Source organism: Macaca fascicularis, chromosome 15, assembly GCF_037993035.2.
Source record: "Macaca fascicularis isolate 582-1 chromosome 15, T2T-MFA8v1.1".
Lineage (NCBI taxonomy): Eukaryota > Metazoa > Chordata > Mammalia > Primates > Cercopithecidae > Macaca > Macaca fascicularis.
Genome location: NC_088389.1, coordinates 56,456,088 through 56,480,405, shown reverse-complemented (window position 1 = coordinate 56,480,405; position 24,318 = coordinate 56,456,088). Strand labels below are relative to the sequence as shown.

General features: G+C 37.7%; 1 protein-coding gene across 2 annotated transcripts in view; it reads right to left on the bottom strand.

The window, feature by feature from the left end:
- Window positions 1-24,318, bottom strand: part of GRIN3A (glutamate ionotropic receptor NMDA type subunit 3A) — a 165,968-nt gene that overhangs the window by 50,684 nt on the left and 90,966 nt on the right. For both annotated transcript variants that reach the window (XM_005581158.5, XM_074016955.1), the window contains 2 exons: window positions 7,387-7,532; window positions 3,165-3,280 (listed from right to left, as the gene is read on the bottom strand). In XM_005581158.5, the coding sequence (XP_005581215.3) occupies window positions 3,165-3,280; window positions 7,387-7,532 (262 nt within the window). The remainder of the gene's footprint in view (window positions 1-3,164; window positions 3,281-7,386; window positions 7,533-24,318) is intronic.

The following is a 24,318-nucleotide window of genomic DNA, read 5'->3' as shown; positions in this document are numbered from 1 at the left end:
AGGGCACTGGTAGATTTGGTGTCTGGTGAGGTCCTGCTTTCTGATTCATAGATGGTGCTGTGTAGCTAGGTCCTCACATGCTGAAAAGGGTGAATGAGCTTCATTGAGCCTATTTCATAGGGACACTAATTCCATTTTATTAGGGTGGAAACTTCATAACCTAATGTCATCACCTTGGGGATTAGGTTTCAACATATGAATTTTGGGGAGGCACAAACATTCAGACCACAGCAGTAGTTACACTGAGTGTCACACATAGAGTACTGAGTGTGTTACTACTATATACAGTGACGGTACATTCAGCATGAAGGAATCATTGCACTCTGTTTTCTCTCCTAAGAACATTTAAACATTTGGGAAAGTATAAGTACAAGCTATTAACTACCTAAGTGAGTGAATTAGGTACTTATTTCAAACCTAATTCATTATTTAATAGGTAATACCTCATTTATTACATTAATGTTATATGCCTAGCATTGTACTAGACGCTGTGAAAGGATATGGGTAGGCATATAAAACATTCCTATAACCTAAATGACCAAGTATTGCTCATAAACTACTTTGATGATTTTTTTATGCCTATACAGTCTAACTTAATAATAAAGTTCACATTTTAATAAGTTCAAGAAACTTAAATGTTGTCAAAGGATAGCATATATTTTTAACAATTTAATTGAGAGAAATATTTTCTTAAAAATTCATGAAATTATTTCTCTCAATTAAATTGTTAAAAATATATGCTATCCTCTAATAACATTTAAGTTTCTTGAATTTATTAGAATGTGAGCTTTATTATTTAGACTGTAGGTGGCTCACGCCTGTAATCCCAGTACTTTGGGAGGCCGAGGTGGGTGGATCACTTGAGGCCAGGAGTTTGAGACCAGCCTGGCCAACATGGTGAAACCCTGTCTCTACTAAAAATACAAAAATTAGCCAGGTGTGGTGGCCGGCACCTGTAATCTCAGCTACCTGGGAGGCTGAGGCATGAGAATTGCTTGAACCTGGGAGGCGGAGGTTGCAGTGAGCTGAGATCGCGCCACTGCACTCCAGCATGGACGATAGAGTGAGACTTAGTCTCAAAATAAAAAAATTGTGAAATTCATATGTTTAAGAAAAGTAGCAATCAAGGCTTTGACTAGTATTTCTACCACATTGTTTTGTGTAATTTATACGTATCTTCCTTTTGTATTTTACTGAGTTATGTTTTTGGGCTATAAACTTATTGGCAGAAGCAGAATTGAATTAAATTTTCTGAGGTGTACCCCATCCATTTTGAGAATAACCTCACAATTATAACAATATTGAGAATAACCTCACAATTATAACAATATTCTCTCAATTAAAACCTGCAGTATTTCTGCTCTCTTGAAGGGAGGGCTTTTCCATGCACCATTTTGTGCCCATCTCCTTTGAAAACAATGTGATGCCTAGAGATGATGGGAACTGCAAGACACTAAGTCTCAGGAACACAGATGGAAATGTAAACAGGAAACCAGTGGGGAGTTAATTGTGTGACATCTGGCACTAGGGTCCAGCAGAGGCAAACAAGCCATCTTACCACTGTCTTTTGACAAGATAGAGTTGTCCCCTGAAGATAAAGGTGGAAGATGGAGCCCCTCATTCTTATGTCCTCTACACATGATTCATTCTTAGTAGCTCCTAATGGCAGAAGGGACCTCAGTTACCCAGTGCAACTAGGACGGAAATAAAATGTAACATCCCCAGATGCCATAAAAAATGAGAAATTTTTCATTGTTACATAAAAATGGGATTATATACTGAATGTTGTTTATTTTTCTAGCTTTTTATTTTTCTCCCTTTGCTATCTTAGATGGTAGTCTTAATGAAAGACCACTATTGCTAATTGCCTCTCTTTCTGAGTCCTATCCCTGCTTCAGGTGGGGGTCACTTTGCCTGGAGAGGGGACTGATTTCTGCTAGGAGAAGATGTGGAGAAATAGCATCAGCTGTAACATTCTCATTTATCATGAAAACAAAGACAGAGGTAAAAAGTCTGCTGATACATTTAGAGGAGACAGAGACCAACTGTGGTTGGGAAATTGAAATCAGAATAGTCTCGATATCCTAGTTAACATACAGGAAAGTACAGATTTCTGGAAATAGCAGTTGGGCACCCCCATGGGATTGTTTTAAGCCAAAGTGTTTTCTGAAAAGTAAGCATAGCTGTCTTGAGAGCCAGCATGGGCTGTCTTGAGAGCCAGCATGTACTGTCAGGGAAGGGAAGCTGGAAATTGGGAAAAGTGAAATTTGCTGGTTCAAACTATCAGGTCCATATATCAACCATCATTCAGAATGAAAGGAGCTACTGACAAAGCAGTCTTTCTTTGGTTCTGAAGTTTGATTGATTGGGTGTTCACATTAGAAGGAAAAATTTGCTGCCAGTGGAGAAAAAGACCTGAGATCCCAAACAAGGATCCCAAGGTTTTGTTTGGGACCCTAAAGGGTATTAAACTATAGAATGAGTTTTTTTTTCCTACTTATTTTCCAACTAGTGGAGGAATACTGATTTAAGAACCATGAGCTTTAGATTTCAGTCCCAGTATTATCATCTAATTGTACAATTGTGAAAATGTTATGTAATGTTCCTGGGTTTTCTTGTTTATCAAATAAGTAGACTGGATTAGATCAATATTGGGGCCCTGCCCGCTGTAAAAGGTAATCATTTTAGTTTTTCCATCAGATTTGCTACAGTATTTGGCTGTTAGAAAATACAGATTTCTCTGAATTTTGGGAGGCAGACGTGGAAGGATCACTTGAGGCCAGGAGTTGGAGACAAGCTTGGGCAACATAGCACATAGCAACACCCTGCCACTACACACACACACACACATACACACAATACAGATTAAATTAAATTAATTCCCCATTTATTACACTGTGCCACCACTCCCAGATATCTGAAGCAACATCATTTGGGTAACAATAATTTTTTCCCCCTAACAATTGGGTAAATAAATATTTGTTGAATAGGTGAAAAATAAATTCCTAACTTCAGCAACTTCATAGCTAAGTGCTTATGAGTTGAAAATGAAAACAAGGGAAGATGAATAGCTCTTTGCTTCTGACTTTGGCATTTGTGACTTGCTAGGTTGGCAAACTGAGCACGTCTTGAATAAAGGTGAATCAAGAGTGACTGATTAATACCTTCTATGGCAAATGGCTTCCCCACAGTGAGAAGTTTGCAGTCAGCATCTATTGACACTTCATAATCCAGAAGGGCTTTGTCCATGATGAAGGCGTCTAGTTTCTCTGGATCATTCCTATATTTAAGACCAGAGGAGAAAAGTGAACATGATTCATTAATGGGAAGGAAGCATGAAGGCTGACAGCCGGCTTTTGTTTAGGGGACAGAAACCTGGACACTAAGGGCCGCACAAGCTACCTAGGTGCTGACTTAGCGGTCTTGGCTTCTCACTGACCTCTAGACTACAGACCAGGGGAAACAGACACTCTTATAAGAGAGCGTGACATCTTTCCAATGGGTTTATCTACCAGCTCCTTTCATTACTTCTAAATCCATCAGTAAAGCCAGAGCCACTCTGAATTGAATAGGAAGTGCGTAGAGAAGGTTTACTCTTATTACACTATTAGAGTGACTTCTTGTTGTTAGGCATTGCATTCATTGGTCTCTATACATTTTATCACTCAGAATGACTGTGATATAACAGATGAGGAAATTGAGGCTCAGAGGGTTGAAGTAACTTAAACCAGGTTACACAGCTAGTAAGTATTGGGACCAGGTTCAAATGAAAGGTGAGTCTGAGCACAGGCTGAGCTTCCACCTACAAAGAGGGCAAGGAAGGAGAAGTTTTAAAAGGAAATAACTGTCTAAAATACATGCAACGATTTCTTTGTTTTCAGCCACTTCCAATTCTTTTTGGAAAGGTGAAAGACATACATCCATTTAAGAAAGGATTTTCTATCAGGAAAAGTTTCAAAAAAATTCTTAGTCCAATTTGCTTTTATTGTGACTATGTCCTGAGCCCATCCCTGGATATTGTTACCATGGAAATGGACTATTATTCTTATTGGCTAGGCAGTGTAACCTCGAGCCAGGAGTGGGGTTCACTGCACATAAATCAGTGAGAGTAGAAGAGGGATGAAGAAATGCAAGATGCTGTGACCAAAAAGAGGGAATGGATTCTTTGAAGACCAGAAAAGCAGCCATTTTGTGCACCATATTATCTCCCCAGTTAAAGTGTAAGTTTCTTGAGAATAAGCACTCTGTATTACACTTCTTGCCCCTATCTCACGCAACAACGACCTCAGTTCCTTTTTATTGTGTAGGTGTAGGTATTTATTTTTTGAAAATAAAAACATTTATTAATTTGAAAAAAAAGAAAGGATTTTCTACCCTTAGAGTTGTTCAAACAGCTTTGCAAAAAGAATAACTCTTTTCTATCCCTTCTGGACTCAGTCCTTCCTCTCTTAGATCCAGTGGAGAGGCTGTTCTAATTTAACACAGTATGGCTTCTAAACAGAGGAGAATATGACTAGAATTCATAGAAAATCAAAAAGAGAAAGATATCCTTAGACACCCAGAAGATTCATCAGTGGGCGGGAAACACATCTTTACACGAATGACTTTGTCTGGGTCATGTATAGACACATAGTAGGTTGGTCATCTTACCTTTTTGGTACCAATGACCATTGCTTTCTTATCCTACTCTTCAAATAAGTGAAACAGCCAATTTAAAATGCACCCCCTTTTCCAAGACGTATTGGATTTAAGTTACAATGAGGCCCACATTTAACTTTAACCAAAATGAAGTACCTTCCAGCTCTACAGTAATGGGAAGCTTCAGAAAGGGTTGGCGATGTGGATTATCTCCTAGGAGGTGATAAGGAATCTTAATGGAATCCTGGCAATAAAATAAAAACTGAGCTGAGAGCTGTTTCTCCAATCAAAGTTCGACTGTCACAGTACCATAATGTACCTTGACAGCTACCTAGCAACAAGTTATCATTTGCCAATATTCCACAAATATTTGTGGTAGCAATATGACAATAAAAAAGATGAGGTTCATTTCAGTTTTTTTAAACCAGTAATTCATAAAGCCTAATGTCTCTGGTATCCTTCCTTAAATAACTACTCTTGATTTTGGACTGCAAAGTGCAGATAGCTATAATAAATTTCAATCACATGAAAAGACAAGAAGTAGTCAGTTCTCAGACTCCCATAGGACCCTTAGTCACCGGTGAGGAAATGGCCAAGTGGGATCCAGGTACAAGTAGCTTCAAGACTGGCTGAATCACTGTTGTGGTTTGCAGGGCCCCCAGTGGTTATTTCTATTATAGAATCATGCCCTGTCTTTTCTTAAGCATTGTTTAAAAATACATATCACACATCACGAGAAAACCAGTCACATATTAACATAATAAAAAGAATAAGCATTTTATTGGGAGTTAATTTTTTTAGAACACTGTTAATGAGAAAGCAGGGCCCTGAGAGAGTAGAATTAAGTAGAAGAGAATTTTGATGGGAGAGGGAAAGGACAGGTTCAATACGTAGAAATCTTCCTTGCACAGGCAATGCTAGGGGTTGCGCCTTGTAGGTCAGTGCTCTGGGATGCCAGGGAGGTAACATGAAGACTGTGGTTGTGGGAAGTGGTGGCTAAGGGCACAGGAAATGATTAGGCTGAAAGTGGAGAGTTAAGGCCCAGAGAGAAGTGGTGAGAGGGCATTAATGGTAAACTCTGCATATATTCCAATTTCACCTCAATCAGTGAATTGCTTGGGGAGCTTGTTAAAATGCAGATTCTGATGCAGTAAGTTTGGGATGAGGCTGGAGTTGCTGCATTTCTAACTAGCTTTCAGATACCAACTGGAGCATAGATGTTGCTGGAACATGGACTATTCCACAAACATCAAGGGCCTACTCTTCCACCATGGTTCCTAGACTAGTCTGAAGTAGTGGTTGGATTCCAGAGACCTGGTCCTAGTCCTGACTCTGCCACTCACTAGTTGTATTACCAAGGAAAATGGACTTGTTTTGGGCCTTCATCTGTGGCTGCTTTCCTGAAGATTGCTTCTCTTCAGGCTAGGGTGGCACCAGTGCTGGGCATGTGGGCCTTCTCAGGTAGAGCTCCTGAGATACATAAATTTCTTGAGTGGCGTGGAAGTTCTGGGGACTGCAGCAGTAGCTCATCTCATCCTTTTTCACACTGTCAGCAGAGCCCAGTTTGTCTGCCATTTGCTGGAAACCATTGCTACCCTGACATCTTATTCTTTCTTTCAACTATAAATTTGCCCGAAGAAGAGAATACACGAGAAGATCTGGGAGGCAAAGGGACTCTAAACTTCATGTCAGAGAGAGACTGTAATGTGTTGATGTTCTTGCAAAATTAAAAGTGACATTTCATAATACACGTCATATATAATCTTGCAAATATGAGAGAACGAGGCTTTTTCTCTAAGCTATAGTTAAAAGTCCATAAAACATTTTAAGTGGCCTGTTTCTAAAGTTGTTGAGAAAGACAAAACCCTTATGTTCCATGAAATTATTTATTTATTTCTATTCTTTCTTAAAAAAGAATTTGAGGTGGCAGGTCCTACTGTCCATGGGGGAGATTATTGACGCTGACCATGGAGAAATTAGTTTCCTGATGCTGCACAATTCTAGGAATTGGAGGTGTGGATGTCTGTTATTAACTTGATTCCATCAAGCAGGAGGGAGAAGACTGCTTACCCTCATGCCTTCCTGTTTTTCAGGAACTATTCTTTCCCTTTTCTCAGGAAGACTAGACAGAGCAGAGCCATCACTGCACCGTCTGCCTTTGTATTCAACTTCATTGAATTACAGGCTCTGATAATCTGCCATGGCAGTGTGATTTCTTGTGATTGCTTCTCATAAATTCTGATGAGAAGAATGCAGGCATGGGAATCATTGTCGTCTATCTTATTTCCTTTCTATAGAAAATCTCTAAGATAAATTCCATTTCCTCATGGCAAGAGGAGGCATTCCCTGGATTTAGAGATATATTCACTGTGAAGGAAAAGGTTGCCTTGGGACACTTTATCCTCTGGCCATATTCCCTGTGTGTTTGACTGTTTCAGCACCATTGTTTTCTCAAGTGATGTAAAGCCAGCATTTACTTCTTCCACCATCTGCTATGCTAATGGCCCCACTGGTTCTTTGAACAAAGCTACTACCAACTTGAGACTATGCAGGTCACAAGTAATCTAGGTCACACAATTAAAACTATTTCACACTGTCTCCTGGGATCTCACACAGTGTAAAGTATTACTAAACACAATGTGGGTATATTTATCTGTCATTTTCAGAAACTAACATATACTACGTCAGTAGCTAAATTACTTCTCTTCAGTGAGAATTTTTCTTTGGATCCAAGAGGTTGACACTCACTTCAGATACTGCACTCCATCAGGGGTGGCTGGAACATTGTACCTTCTCATATATTCATGCATCTCTGGGAAACTTTGTCTCACATAATCTTCAGCACTGCTTTCTCGGACAGTTCCAAAGCGGAATCCTTGGGAGGGATGATGTAACTATGAGGCAGAAAAAGAAATGGCTTAAATAAAAATTATTCTTAGAATTGTTTTTAAACATTTTTTACATAATTGTTTGAAACTTAATAACAATTCGGAACTTTTTTAACCCCCGCAGGCAGAAACATGTACATAGAAATGTACAGACATGGCTACATGCTTTTTACATAAAAAATTGTTCTATCTTTAGAAGCAAATAGATGGAAACAACAACAAAAAAATACAAAACAATTTTTTTGCATGTTGAGAACATATTAGAATTCTTTAGAAGCTGTGCAAATTGGCATGTAGAATCAGTCTCATTATTGTAAATTGCATATCAGACAAAGTGTATGTTCATAATAAAGATTAAGATACTCCTTGGTTAAAATGACATAAAACCCAAGTTAAAACCTTGCATCCTGAGATGACAATAAACCTGCCCTAATGCTGTAACTTCATCACTTTTGTGTTTAGCCACCTTTATACTATATTACATTTTGTTTATTAAATTTATTTTTGGTGTTATTATAAAATGCTGTCTTTCCTTCAAATAACTGTATTATCCAATGCTGAGTTATGCTGTACATTTGCTCAAATGGAATGGTATTTAAGATAATTTGGAGTGACAGAGGGGAGGGTGGCAGGAGTAGATCTAACAATTTCATAGGTTTCCAGGATGCAAGACCTCACCGTGTGTATTAGTCGGTTCTCACGCTGCTATGAAGGAATATCTGAGACTGGATAATTTAAAAAGAAAAGAGGTTTAATTGACTCACAGTTCTGCATGGCTGGGGAGGCCTCAGGAAACTTAAAATCATGGCAGAAGGCACCTTTTCACAGGGCAGCAGGAGAGAGAATGAGTGCCGAGTGAAGTGAGAAGCTCCTTATAAAATCATCAGATCTCATGAGCACTCACTATCATGAGAACAGGTAACCTAAATCATGAGGGTAACCGCCCCATGATTCAATTGTCTCCAGCTGGTCCCTCCCACAACACGTAGGAATTATGGGAACTACAATTAAAGATGATATTTGGGTGGGGACACAGCCAAACCATGTCACCACGAGAAAAGACTGTGCATTGGGAGTCCTGCAGAGACTTTCTGTTATTAAGGAGAATAAAGATATATCACACGAAAACTTACTATTCAATGAAAGTTGTAGAGAAGCATTAATGTGTAAAGCATGGACTATTTAAAACATAAGAATGAACTGAGATTGGGCCACATTACTGTAGTCAGCAATATTTTAGAGATTATACATCTCCACAATAATTATAGTCAAGTCTTTGCACATTTTTGTTTTGCTTGATATTAACATTTTGCGTAATTAGTTCTGATGTGAATCCCTGGGGACAGAAATCTATGGATGGGCTTCATGGAGTTTATAAACCTCCTGAAGTAGTAGGCCATAGTTTTTGTAAATGTGTTTGTAATTTTCATCTAGGAGGGAGATAATATAGAGTATTTTGTTAAGAATTAGGTTTTTAAGTTGTTTACCCTAAAAATGATTAAGAACTCACCGAATATGGTGACAAATAACATATATTTGAAGATGAATTAGTTTTGACACACAGTAAACATCTAACAATATGGTAATAGTTAAATAAATTATATGGCATATTCTTTTTTTGATTTTGTTTTGAGGCAGAGTCTCGCTCTGTTGCCCAGGCTGGAGTGCAGTGGCGTGATCTCAGCTCACTGCAAGCTCTGCCTCCCAGGCTCATGCCATTCTCCTGATATGGCATATTCTTATAGAGTGTAATGCAACATATAAATCACGTTTGTAAAGTATGTTTCATAAAACAAGGTGAATGCTCATATGACAAGTGGAAAAAACTTTCATATGGTATGATAAAAATATGTATACATTTATTTAAATGCTATGATTTCCCATATATATTATACACACACACACACACACACACACACACATGCACATACACACACAACTTGGAAGAAAACCCATTGGTGTTGAATTTACAGATGTATTTTTTAATTTACAGATTATCTGCAGAAACACTTGTCATGTTTGTAGGTAGAAAAATATTTTAAAATCAGCAAAATCATTCATTTATTCAACATTTATTGGAGGTCTACTGTGTACAGCTCTCAAAGTTACTAGGGTGACAAAGATAAATACCTGCAACCACTGCCATATAGGAACTCTTAAAACCTGGTTGTTCATTGTATTTCTTTGGCATTCCACTGTTAAGTAAGTAATATAGCTTACTCTGCGTTTAATGTAACTGTTCCATGCAGTGAACAAATTCTAATGTTTTATGTCAGCATAACCTTAATGCCACATCAACAATAATAAGAATATTTAACATTTATTAAACTCTTATTATGTGCCAAACATGATACTTAGAGCTTTACATGCATTATCGTGCTGAATCCTCATAATAGCTTCATGAAGAGGGCACTGTTGTTACTTCCTCTTAGGGATGAGTAAACTGAAGCTCAGTAACATCACGCAGTTGTAAGTAGCAGGGACTGGCTCAGAATCCATGTCTATCTCATTTCAAAGCATATGCTATTACCTACTACATCATCTTGCATTCTAGCTCATGACAACAACTGAAGTGATGATGTTTATTAGGAGGAGCTCACCAGGCTTTAAAAAATATTATCCTTATGCCTTGAACCCCCTGGGCTGTTCTCATAGTAGCAAATTGCAGTCATATGGCTTGAGCAAGGCACATTTATCAGCATTGTCTGCCCAACATCTATTCATTTTTCAAGACCTAGGTCAAAATTTTCTATGTGAAGTTTTTTGTCTTGTGTAGCTTCACCCTCCTACCCAGAAAAACAACAATAACAAAACTACTTATTTATCTGTGCTGACATAGTAGCTTGTACATATAAAATATGTAGGCAAAGACCTAGGTCAAAATTTTCTATGGGAAGCCTCTGGTCTAGCCTAGCTTCTACCTCCTACCCAAAACAACAACAATAGAAAAACGTAACTACTTATTTATCTGCATTGATACAGTAGCTTGCACATATAAAATATGTAGGCAAATATTTATTTAAGCAATCTTTGACCTTTCCGTGCATTATCTCCTTTGATCCTACCAAGAAATGTGAGGTATCATCTATTTACATAAAGAAACTGAAGATTAGAAAGTGTGTCATTTGTCCAAGGTCACAGAGCTAGTAACTGTACCTGGGATTTGAATTCAGCCTGATCAAAGACATTCAGCTTTAGACAACCCTAGAACACTGCTTCTGATACTGTATCATACTGACTGCCTCCATCTGGTCATTACAAAATTTGCTACTTGTATGCCAGGCAGTAAGCTAAGGGCTTTTAATATTTTCACAATAATCTTATATGATAGATGTTATTTTCTTATTTTGCAGATTAAAACACTGAGGCTTGGATAGTTAAAGTAACACCAACTTCTCACAACTAGGAATTAATAAGCTTCAGCCCATCCTATTTTCTGTAACTTGCAGACTAAGTTTCATTTGTTTGTGTAGTACGGTTACCTATCACGACCCTTGGCACCTTGCAGGTAATCTACATCTGTTTGTCAAGTTAATTCATTTTATCGAGTCTATTTTTCTATCCTGCTTTATCCATTTAACTTATATGCATTCTTCTGCTCTCAGTTCAGTAATTACTTCCCTAACTTATTGTGTAGGCCAGATTCTTTTTTCGTAAGCCCAGTACATATGCCTATCTTTTGTAGAATCTATCACAGTTACAGTTTTAAATTTAATTATGTAATCATGTGATTAGTGTCTAGACTCTCAGTTTCTTCACTAACTGGAAGCTCCATGTAAACAAGAATAATGTTAATTTTAATTTATCCTTGTATTTCTAATGCCTTTCATTGTGTAGTTGCTCAAGAAAATACTTGATGAGTAATTAGTTGATAACTATTATTTGAACTTAGAGGAAGGTGACAGCTTTGTCATCTCACTTAGCACAAACTATGCTAACGGTATAGCTTGCAACTCAAGCTTTCTAAATAAACCCTCTCTTTAAGGTAAAAGGGCTGTAGAATCATTAATTAAAATACCTTTCTCTCATATAGGAACAGAATTCCTTCCAGAAGTACATTCTTCACATTATGTTGTGATAATACTTTTATGGCCTATGACTTGTTTTTAGGGAAATCCTGCTTTTCTGGGTCTCATTTTCTTTTCTGAATGCACCAGCACATTATTCCTTTCCAAAGCATGGCAGGAATCAGGGAACCAGCAGACCCAGTCTCAGAATTCTGGTGGAGGACTGTCTCTTTGCGTTTTTCCTTTGCATGACTTTCTGTTGTATATGTTCATCAGCTCCCATATCTGCCTTATTGGCTCTGTGAAGGCAAAGGTTCTGAGGTTCTGAGAATGGAAAGCTCCTGTAAGGGTTAGCAAATAACCAGACTGCAGGAGAGAAGGCATCTTATTAGCCTGACACTCTAACATGGAGATGTCTTGTAAACACTGCCACTGCTCTTATTCGAGTCACTGTCATTTCTGTCATCCACATATTCCCTTTCTTCCTTTCTAATCCACTCAGAGAAACTGTAGAATTCAGATCTGATCATGTCCCTCACTTGCTTAATACCCATCAATGGTTCCCCATGGCCCTTGGGATGAAGTCCAAACTCCTCATATGGCCTCCAGGTTTCAGCATGTTTGGCTCCTGCCTTCCTTTTCCTAGCCTTGTCATTCTACTCTCCTCCTGGCCTTCCAAGCTTTGGCCAGTTCTCTTATTTCCAAAACAAACATTTTGCTTGATCAGAGCTCTTGCACATAGTCTTCAGTCTGCCTGGGACACTTTTTCCTCATCCCTGCTTCTTTGTCTAGCTAACTCTTAAACGTCACTTCCTGAGGAAAGCCTTCACTGACCCCTAGACCTGTAACACCCTCCCATTATACCTACAGTTTCACATAGCACTGACAACACTTGGAATTATTTTTGTAATTTGCCTTCCCTGCTAGATTGTAAGTTTCCATGAGGATGGTGCCCATAGTGATCTCATTCATGTGGTTGTAAGTCTTCAACAAATGTTAACTGCTATTATTATTATCATTGTTATGCAACAAACACATAGTGTATACTTGATAAACATTGGCATAATACATGAATTATCATCATTATTAAGAGAATTAATGAAATTAGGTTAGATACATTAAAAATTTGATGCTTTTTGTCACACCTCCTGCTGTCTTTTTTCTCCTTAAAATTAATTTTTTCCTTTGTTACTTTAATTCTTTCAAAAAGATATATTCTTCTTTCTGTGTGTGAGATTATATTGAAAAATAACCATGGGCTACTCAGCAGTCACAGAATAATAGAATCAGAAAAGGGATCTAAGAAGCTATTGATGCAACCCAGTGGGGCAGGATAGTCTACACTGTGTGTAATTCAGACAGCCAGAGATGTCAGAAAGCCTGCATCAAGGAAAAAGGATAAAAGTGTACAAAGAGCTTAAGCATTTGAGCTGCATTACAACCATTACCAAGAAGTCCCAGTGAGAGAAGCATTTCTTTAAAGTTTCAGCTAAATACCTCACCAGCTCTTCCGATTCTGTTTATATTTGCATCAACCTCTTTAGGCCTCGGGGAAATATCTAAGGTTAAACTGTCTATTTGTATGTGAATTGTTCAGTATTAATGGAATACTGAACTCTACGCAGAGTACCTACATGGAGAATAATCAAACAGACATTCCCCAGAAAGCAGAGAAATGGCTCAAAACAAAATGAGGCAAACTTGGGAAATAATCAAGTTGCTATGTCTAAGGTAGATGTAATGCTGCAGATTAAAAAATAATCCCAATGCTGAGTATACTCACTTAAGGTCTACATCTGTACCCATCTGAGATTAATACTTAATTCATCAGTGAAATGTAGTCACTGGACCTGGTATTACGTTCTTTGGAGTTGGGTGGAAAGGACTATTCCTAACCTGCCTAATGGAATAGGATATAGTATGTATTGAATTCACAGCTCCCTTCCACGGCATTCCTTTATCCATTTATAACCTGTGGATGCTATAGTATCAAGTGGTCTCAGGGATGGAAGGGGCTTTGTAAGTTTAATCATCCACTAATGTCTGAGTCATCAGTGGACAATTAGCAGGGCTCCATACCCCCGGGCCATGGACAGGTAATGGTCCATGGTCTGTTAGGAACCAGGCAACATAGCCATGGGCAAGCGAGCATCATGGCCTGAGCTCTGCCTCCTGTCAGGTCAGCAGCGGCCTGAGATTCTCACAGGAACATGAACCCTATTGTGACCTGCAAATGTGAGAGATTTAGGCTGCACTTCCTTAAGAGAATCTAATGATAAATGTAATATACTTGGATTATCCCAAAACCATCACCCCCACCCCCCACCTATCCATGAAAAAATTGTCCACAAAACTGGTCCCTGGTGCCAAAAAGGTTGGAGACTGCTGCTTTATGGCAAGGTTAAATGTACTGCCTGAGGTTTCTTCAAAATGTAGATTCCGATTCAGTAGGTCTAGGTGGGAGCTCGAGATTCTGCAACAACAAGCTGCTAATTGATGCAAATGTCATGGTTTATGGACCAGGCTTTGAGTAGCAAGATTTTACTTATAATATTCCCATGAAGTGCCTGTTACACCTCTGCTTGATTGTCTCCAGTGACAAGAAAATTACTCCACTTGAGGGATATCTTCTGTAAATAAGGGTGACTTTTGTCTCCACACAACCAATTGATTCTATCTGAATGTATAATAATAAAATAACAGCTAATATGTTATAATATTTATTATATGCTAATAAATTTATATCTAATGAGATTACTACTTTTATTATTTATTGTTACATATGAGGAGCTGTGATTCAGGGAGATTAAACAGCTTGTCTAACATGATCAGAAAGTGATAAAGTTGGATTGAAAACCAACTCCAACTTGAAGTTCTTAACATACCCTTATCTAGCCCTACATTCTGCGTTTATAGACTTGTATTATTGTACAAGTCTTGTGAAAATCCAACTAATACATACCTATTTGTGCTGCAACTTCAAAATCATTTTGGTTATTATAGTTGTGATCATATAATTTATAGTGAAAACTAGGACAGTTCTCTAAAAGGGGACACAATTGATGATTACATAAGGACAAAAGACACACCAGGACTGTTCTGGAAAACAAGTATGTATGTTTACCCTAGTTATTACTCATGCTCTGAATATTAGAATACAGAAAAATAATGCTGAAAAGAATGTTGCTGAGGTCCACCCTGTATTTTTTCTAATGTGAATTAGTAAGTACATCTTATGCTGCAGTTACTTTTTGTGTTATTCCTATTTTCTTGCACAGAAGCTGCTTCCTCCATTTAAATTTAAACAGTTTGCTGCCTCTCCCTTCTTCATTCTGAAGCCCTCTATGTTAGGTCAGCTAATCTCTAGTCAACAACATTCTTCGACATCATGTTTGATTTATATGAGCCTTAGCCCAGGTTCTTCTGACAACTTGAGTCATTGCATCAAGTCTCTTGTAGGGACTAGGGGTCAGCAAATTATGGTCTATGGGCCAAATCTAGCCTGCTACCAGTTTTTGTCAATCAAATTTTATGGGAACACAGCCATGCCCATTCGTTTATGTATTGTCTATGGCTGTTTTTGCACTACAACAGTAGAGGTGAGTAAGTTCAAAAGAAGCCATATGGCCCACCTGGCCCAAACAGGAAATGTTTGCTGTCCCCTGATAAAGACATTTTGAATCTAACTAGCTTCTTGACTCCCATACTTCAATTTTTTCTCTCTATTCTAAAATCCTAATGGTTACTTAGAAAGAGTCATCTTTGCAGGTAAATAAACTGAGGTAGGTTTAATCTCAGCAGGCTTCCTGGCGCTATCCAGATTTAGGCTGTAGTGTGATGACACCTTATTTCTAGCTGCACTGGAGTATCAGTCTCCTTACTGGAGGTCTTGACTACTGCAGCTCTCTGCTTCCTTTTAGGACTAGTAACAGGAAGGCTCTGGTCACAAAATTTCAAACTGAAGCAACAGTATGACATTTGGACTGATTTTAGATTCTCTCCCAGGGACAGATGATTTCAGAGCAGACCCCATAAGGCTGAGGTTATAAAAATTGGCCACTGGCCCACCTACTCACTTTATTTATTTATCTTTGAGATGGAGTCTCACTCTGTCGCCCAGGCTGGAGTGCACTATCTTGGCTCAGTGCAACCTCCGTCTCTTGGATTCAAGTGATTATCATGCCCCAGCCTCCCAAGTAGCTGTGATTACAGGCATGCATCACCATGCCCAGCTATTTTTTGTGTGCATGTTTTTAGAAGAGAAGATATTTCACCATGTTGGCCAAGCTGGTCTCAAACTCCTGACCTCAAATGATCTGCCTGCTTCATCCTCCCTAAGTGTTGGGGTTACAGGCGTGAGCCACCGCACTCACTTTTGTTCATTCCAACTTCTTCTTTGCCACTTTCCTCCATTCCACATCCTTTTCATCCAGACTTTGTGTATCTGCCATATCATTAAAGTGGAGATATTTATTATCTCCATATTATGTCTTCAATTATTTTAATAATGATAATAGCTAACCTTTATTGGGTGCCTCCCTCATTCCAGGCACTGTGCCAGGATCTTAAATTCATTGCTTTGTTGAATGCTCGTGGCATCCTTTTGTGGTACATACAGTTGTTTTCCATGTTTTAAAGATGGAGGAACAGAAGCTTGGAGCAAGTAAGCAACTTGCTCAAGGCACACAACCGGAATGTGGCAGATCAAGGACATGAATCCAGAAACCTGAGAACTTGCACTATTAATCTCTAGTTTACTTATCTCTAGTATATATTATTATCTCGAATGTATTATTTTAAATTTTCTCTAATATATAACTGCCTCCAGGAAAGGTTTCTCTTCTTTGAGAAGCTGTAGATAAGATAGGCATTACTCAAACCTAATGATAATTTAATCCAAAAAACTAGTGCCAGTTTATAGAAATATGACAAATAGCCCATAACCTTTGGGTTTACAAACAATATGCATATCACAGTTAGAGCAACAGCAGGAACAACAGCATCATTTGAACAGTGCTGTTTACAAAATGCATCCATGCATATTATTTCATTCACAAGTCACAAACAGTCTGATGGCTTCTGTATCCTATTCATTCGTAAAAGGTAAAAAGCAAGCTAAATCTATCAGCCAAATTTTCTAAAACAAGACATTCCTGTGTGCCCTGTGGGGTTCAAACATTTGTATTCAACTTCTAGCAATCTTAGTGGTGGCTGTAGGAGGACTGAGACCTGCTCCTTCTTCCCTCATACACATTTCTGCTTCTGCACTGGACATCTTAACATTTCTTTTTTCCACTCGGTTTACAGGTGGGAGCTAGGGAATAAACTAGAAGAGAGATGTCTAAGTTGGGAGGCTGTAAAAATATGGAGCATGGGCTAGAGAAAACAATGAATAACTAGAGGAGACGTTAGAGATTTTTAGTCCATTCTTTTATTTTTATAGATAACAATACAGGTAGTTTCCATCTATTAAGTATTTCCCATTTATTAAGTACTTCCCATATTTCAAGCATTTTGCTAACACCTTAACATGAATTATATGATTTAAACCTCTAACAACAATACTAAATAAGCAATATTTGTTACAATCTCCAACTTTCACATGAGAAACTAGGGCTTAAATTTAACTAATGTGTCGCAGATAACTCAGGAAATAGGCATAAAGGAGAGTTCTGAACTTAATCTAGTTCCAGAGCCTTTGTATCTAAACGTTATACTTCCTGATCTAGGCAAGAAGGTGATTTAGGCCCATAATAAGAAGTGTGAAGAAGGGACTTGCTCCAGGTCACAAAAAGTAATGTAAGAGTGAGACTGAAAAATCCTAACTCAGGGCCAAATAACATCGGTCCCCTTCCCACATGAATATGGCTAATAAAAATAACTGTTCCTTGTTTCTCTCTGGTATCCTATGTTCAACTTTCCTCATCTACTATTTATGAAAGTATAAGTTTCTAGTCTTTATTTTCTTTTCTAAGGAATGATTTTCTGAATTATATTTGCTCAGCAACATCCATGAAAGAAAACTGCAGTACTCATTTCCTGAGCCTCTGGATGTACCTCGGTATTTTTCTGTCTCATTTATTGTAATAAAAGAGTAGAGCCTATTGTCCTGGTCTCCAAGTGAAGTATCTGTCTACTTTTAGATACCACGGAGACCAAGCCAATGAATTATAGAATTTCAACAAAGGAATCATTACTATTCTGCTGCAAATGTTCTATCTCTTTGTTTCTTGTCTTTCCCTTTCTTTCATGCAAGTCATTTTGTTTTGCCTCTTCTATGACCCTGGCCTCCATGTCTTCTCACTTTATTCATCTGGAGCAGTCTGTCCTTTTTAGTTCAGAGTCTCTTCCAATTGTCTTATTGAAAATCCCCTTCAAATCCTATTTTATGTTGAGTAATCTTGTGGAGTTAAGTCCATTTCTCCCCTATGTGTAAGACAAATTATTTCACCACTGGTGCTGCCAACACTATTGGTGTTTCCACACAAAGCATGGGATAATAATAACCATAATGGTGATGATGTTTATGATTTAGTTCATCGTGTGCCAGGCCCTGTTGAATGGTTTATATGTATGAACTTTTAAAATCCTTAGAATAGCTAATCAACTTCTATAAGTTTATGGAAACAGTAAATGACAAAACTGGGCAGAGCTGGCTTTATCGTATATGATCTGGATTACTACAGTACACAGTAAACAAGTTTTTGGCATTACTAGCTATCCCCTTAACTGCTCGGCATTAGACTCACTCAGTTCCCTTATCTGAAAAATGGCTAATTGAAAGAGTTTAGCCATTGTACATGTAGCCAACAACCCACTGTAGGAGTTGAACTAGCCCATAACAATCTTTCATAGTAGTAGCTATCATTGATTGTGCTGGTTTATGTGCTTGGCCCTCCACATTCATCATTGCATTTCGCCTCCCTATGCCCTACGAGATAGGCTCTGTTAATAACTCCAGTTCATGCATGAATGAAATGAAGCTTAGAGACATGAGATAACTTTCTCCAGGCTCTTCAGCCTATGTTGTTGGAATCAGTTGTTATGCATACTTATAAGCTGATTCTAGAATCCAACTACCAAGTATGATACTGTCTTACATGGGACTTTTAAAGGTAATTATGATCACAATATAATTACCTTAGACCCATTATTCACCTTAAGATGTGATTTCACTGTAATTGTCAGGACTGGGACTAAACTAGGTCAGCTGAGGCCAGAACTGAAGCTATAGAGCTTCTTACAGAAAAAAAGGAGGATTCCTTTAAGCCCATGGTGTCAGAATAACCCTGGCTTTTTGTTTATATAATTGACTTGCTACACAGCCAAACTTCAAGGTGAAAAATGACCTGTGGACTGTGGAACTCAAACTTCTCTCTTGAGTCATTGCCCATCACCAGCAGTGTACTGTACCCCACAGATGGAGCAGGCAGTAAGGTCCTTGCTGAACCTAGAGTCAGCAATTCTGGGCTGATGAAATGCAAATGAATAAAAACAGCTATAAATTTACCTCCAGTCTAGTGATGTAAGCCTTTTGGCACAGCTACTCAAATCCTCATGACATAAGAACTTTTAAAATGCCAGTTTTTACTTAATTAGATAACTCAGAAGGATTAAATATTAAAGCATGTCCAATTTGGCCTTCATTCAAGATGAGCTGGGAACAAAAATATCAGTAGAAGGTTTAGCCTAAAGGTAAGCAATTATACAGCACAGACTCCAGGAAACCAGCTTCACAGACTCCTAAAAGCAAATCATCAGACAAACAGAAAGATAAACTACTGAATAAAAATAAAAATAAAAAATAAAAATCATTTCCTCTTGCTTTATTTTTCTCATAGGCTAGCTCTTTGGGGTGACTTGGCTGTATCTCATAATTTTGTTTGTCATGGCTAAATAGTCGATTTGTCTTTGTTCTGGAATTCTGAGAGAATCAGTGAGTGAGCCATTATTATGGAGGAACCCTCAAAGATTCAGGCATCTATTCTGAATAACTACATTTAGGAATAGTGGATGCCTCTCTTCTTCCCTGCCTCCTTCAGGGCAGCATGCCTGTAGCTTTCTACCTGGCATTTCCAGTTGAGACCATCTCCCAATTTATGACTAATGTAGTGTTTACTTATCTTTCTTTTCTGTTCAGCACATTTTCTTCTGCTACATGAATCACAAGAGCAGCACAACTGAAGTAGCATTTTGCTTTGTGAGCCAAGCATCTGAAGGCAACTGAGTAAAAAAGACACTTTCTTTCTTCTTTCTTTGCAAATTTGAGAAAATTTTCATGCATCAGTAACAAAAAACACATGCAATGATTTGTAAAGTTTGGAATTGAGATAAATGAGGATTAGTGAGATTAAGCAATTTGGCCAAGATTCGACAGTAAAGTGGAGCTATGGCATACATACATTTGACATATTGCACTTGTATCCTGCCTCTGGAACTTAAATGGAATGTTAGTTCTGTTTCCACTACCTTGTGTAATCCTCACAGCAAACAGACAGATATGGTTTGGCCTTGTCCCCACACAAATCTTGAGTTGTAACTCCCACAATTCCCATGTGTTGTGGGAGGGACCCAGTAGGAGGTAATTGAATCATGGGGCAGGTTTTTCTCATGCTGTTCTTGTGATAGTGAATGAGTCTCATGAGATCTGATGATTTTATAAAGAGGAGTTCCCCTGCACAGCCTCTCTCTCTCTGCCTGCTGCCATCCACGTAAGACATGACTTACTCCTCCTTGCCTTCCACCATGACTGTGAGGCCTTCCCAGCCATGTTGAACTGTAAGTCCATTAAACCTCTTTTTCTTTCCAGTCTCTGGTATGTCTTTATCAGCCGTATGAAAACAGGCTAATACACAGACTAAACATGAAATGTGGAGATTACAATTCATGGGGAGAAATAGGCTAAGTGAAAACTGAAAGAGCAGACCAGCTTTATGAACTGTCTCTCTGGTGACTAGATAGTATCAGTAAATTCTTACTAAGTGTTGGATGCATGAATATGCCAAAAGCATAGAAAAAGAAAAAAAATAAAAAGTTGACTTAGAACCTAAAACTTCATGATGTTAATTAGTTTATGCAATTGCACTTAAATGTATTTCATCTGTTTAAAAAAGTAACTGTGGGTGGTAGCTATTTGATTGTTTGATAATCATCATATGTTACACCAGTATTCATTTAAAAAGTAACTAAAAATTGATGATTTTGTAACTGCAACAGAACCCAAATAACCAAAACAATCTTGAGAAAAAAGAGCAAAGCTAGAGACATCATAATACTTGATTTCAAAATATATTATAAAGCTATAGTAATCAAAATGGTATGGTATTGGCATAAAAACAAACACATCGACCAATGGAACAGAACAGAGAACCCCAAAATAAATCCATGCATATATGGCTAACTAATCTTCAATGAAGGTCCCAGGAACACACAATAGTGAAAGGATAGTCTCTTCAATAAATGATATTAGAGAAACTGAATATCCACATGCAAATGAATAATATTGGTCCCTTGCAGTATACATTAAAACCAACTCAAAGTAGATTAGAGAGTTAAATGCAAGACCTGAAAACATAAAAATCTTACCAGAAAACACAGAGGAAAAGATTCTTTTCACAACACAAAAGACATTGGTGTTGGTAATGACTTTATGAATATGACTCTAAAAACACAGGCAAAAAAAGTAAAATTAAACAAATGGGATTCCATCAAACTAAAGAGTTTCTGCCTAGCAAAGTAAATAATCAACAAAATGAAAGGGCAACCTATGAAATGAGATAAAGTATTTGCAAGCCATATACCCAAGCCATATCCCCAGCCCCTAGGCCAGCTGGTCCATGGCCTGTTAAGAACTGGCCACACAGCAAGAGGTGAGTGGTGGGTGAGCAAATGGAGCTTCATCTGTATTTACAGCCACTCCCCATCACTCACATTACAGCCTAAGCTCTGCCTCCTGCCAGCAGCAGCATTAGATTCTCATAGGAGCATAAACCCTATTGTGAACTCTGCATGTGAGGAATCCAGGTGGCATGCATTAGATTCTTATGAGAATCTAATGATTCTGTTATGAGAATCTAATGCCTGATGATCTGTCACTGTCTTTTATCACCCCCACATGGGACCATCTAGTTGCTGGAAAATAAGCTCAGGGCTCCCACTGATTCTACATTATGATGAGTTGTGTATCATAATGTAGAAATTATTTCATTATATATTACAATGTAATAATATAGAAATAAAGTGCACAATAAATGTAACGCACTTGAATCATCCCCAAACCATCCTTCCCCACCGTCTGTGGAAAAATTGCCTTTCATGAAACTGGTCCCTGGTGCCAAAAGGTTGGGGACCACTGATATATGTGATATGGGGCTAATATCGAAAATATATAAGAAACTTATTCAGCTCAATAGAAAACAAACAGATAAAAGCAAATAATACAATTAAAATGTGCTAAGGATCTTGAATAGATATTTTTCTGAAGAAGATATACGAATAGCCACAAAGTATATGAAGAAGTGCTCAAGATCACTAATCATCAGGGAAACGCAAGTCAAAACCACAATGGCTTATCATCTTATACCTATTAAAATGACTCTTATCAAAAAGTTAAATAATAACAAGTGTTTGTGAGGATATGGAGAAAAGGTAACCCTTGTACACTGACAGTGGTATTGTAAAATGATACAGCCATTATGGGTAACAGCATGGAGTTTCCTCAAAAAACTAAAAATAGAACTGCTATATGATCCATCACTTCCACTCCTGGGTATATATTCAAAGGAACTGAAATCAGTACTTGAAAAAAAATATCTCCACTTTCATGTTTATTGCAGCACTATTCACAATAGCCAAATCATGTAAGCAACCTAAATCTCTCTCTCTCTCTCTGTGTCTCTCTCTCTTTCTCTCTCTCTCGCTCTCTCTCACACACACGCACATACACACACACAAATATTCAGCTTTAACATGGAAGTAAATAATGCTGTTTATGACAACATGGGTGAACTTAGAGGACATTATGTTAAATGAAATAAGCCAGACACATGAAGACAAATACTGTATAATTCCACTTCTATGTGGAATAAAAAAAAAATTCAAACTTGTAGAAGCAGAGTAGAATGGTGGTTGCCAGGGACTGGGTGTGGAGAGGATGGCGAGATATTGGTCAAAGAGTACAAGCTTTCAGTTATAAGATGAATGAGTTCCGGGAATTTAATGTACACTATGGTGACTGTAGTTAATAATAGTATATGGTATATGTAAAATTTGGTTAGACAGTAGATTTAAATATTCTTACTATACCAAAACAAAAGTAGCTATATAAGGTTATAAATATGCAAATTGTTAAAAATCACTTCACAATGTACACATATATAAAACATGTTAGCCAACTTAAACGTATATAATTTTCATTTTTTAAATGGATAAAAATGGATTTCAACTCTTCCTTTTTCTTTTTTTCTTTTCTTCATTTTCTGATAATTTTCAGATAAACTGGCTCATTTCCAGGTGGACTATTTCTTCTCAGAATTACAGAATGTTAGACCTAAGGTGATGTTACAACTTAATTAAAAATCCTTCGTTTACAGATGAAGAAACCAGAATTGACCAATGTTAGGACTTGTTTAAGATCAAAGACTTGATTATTGAAAATGTGGGACCAAACTTAGTTCCTGGCCCTTTGGCATTACATTAGTCACTCAAACAAAAACAGTGTGAATACCTAGATATGTATGTGGTAAAGGTAAAATGGAATAAAAACAACCCAGAACATTTGTATCAATGTTTGAACTGTTCTAATGGGAAATTATGGAAGAACTTACCTAGTCCTACTTCATAAAAATTCTTCAAAATCATACTCATTTATTTAATCTGACAAGTAATACATGACTCCATTCTCACTGTAAAACTCAAACAGAAGTTTTATAGCATAAAAAAACATATTATCTCTTTTTTCCTCTCTAATTCTATTGCCTTCCTCAGAAGTAGCCATTGTTGATTTTTTAGTGATCATCATGAGTATTTTTGAGTTCATCTCACTTTCTCTATGCCCCCATTTTCTGGGGCAGAGCTTGTTATTTAGATGTCCCGTTCCCTCTATTTTTTATTAATACACAATAATTGCACGTATCTATGGGTTACATGTGATATTTTGAGACATGCATACAATGTGTAATGATCAATTCAGGATGATAAGGATATTAATAATCTCAAATGTTTATCATTTTTTGTGTTATGAGCATCCCTAATTTTTTCTTCTAGCTGTTTTGAAATATAATATATTGTTAGCTACAGTCACCCTACTGTGTTACCAAACCCTATAACTTATTTCTTCTGTGTTTCTGTACCTATTAAGCAACCTCTTCTCATCACCCCTCCCCCCATGCTTCCTAACCTCTGGTAACCACCATTCTACTCTCTGTCTCCGTGAGATCGATTTTTTTAACTCCCATGTTGGAGTAAGAACATGTGATATTTGTCTTTCTGTGCTTGGCTTATTTTACTTAAACTAGTGACCTCCATTTCCATCAATTTTGCTGCGAATGACAAGTTTTTTTTTAATGGCTCTATAGTGTTCCATTGCGTATACCACATTTTCTTTATCCATTCATTTGTTGATAGACCCTTAGGTTAGTCACATATCTTTGCTGCTGTGAACAGCACTACAACAAACATGCAGATGCAGATACATTTCTTTGATATACTGATTTCCTTTCTTTTGGATATACACCCAGCAGTGGGATTGCTGGATCTTATGGTATGATTGCTGGACCAGTAGCGAG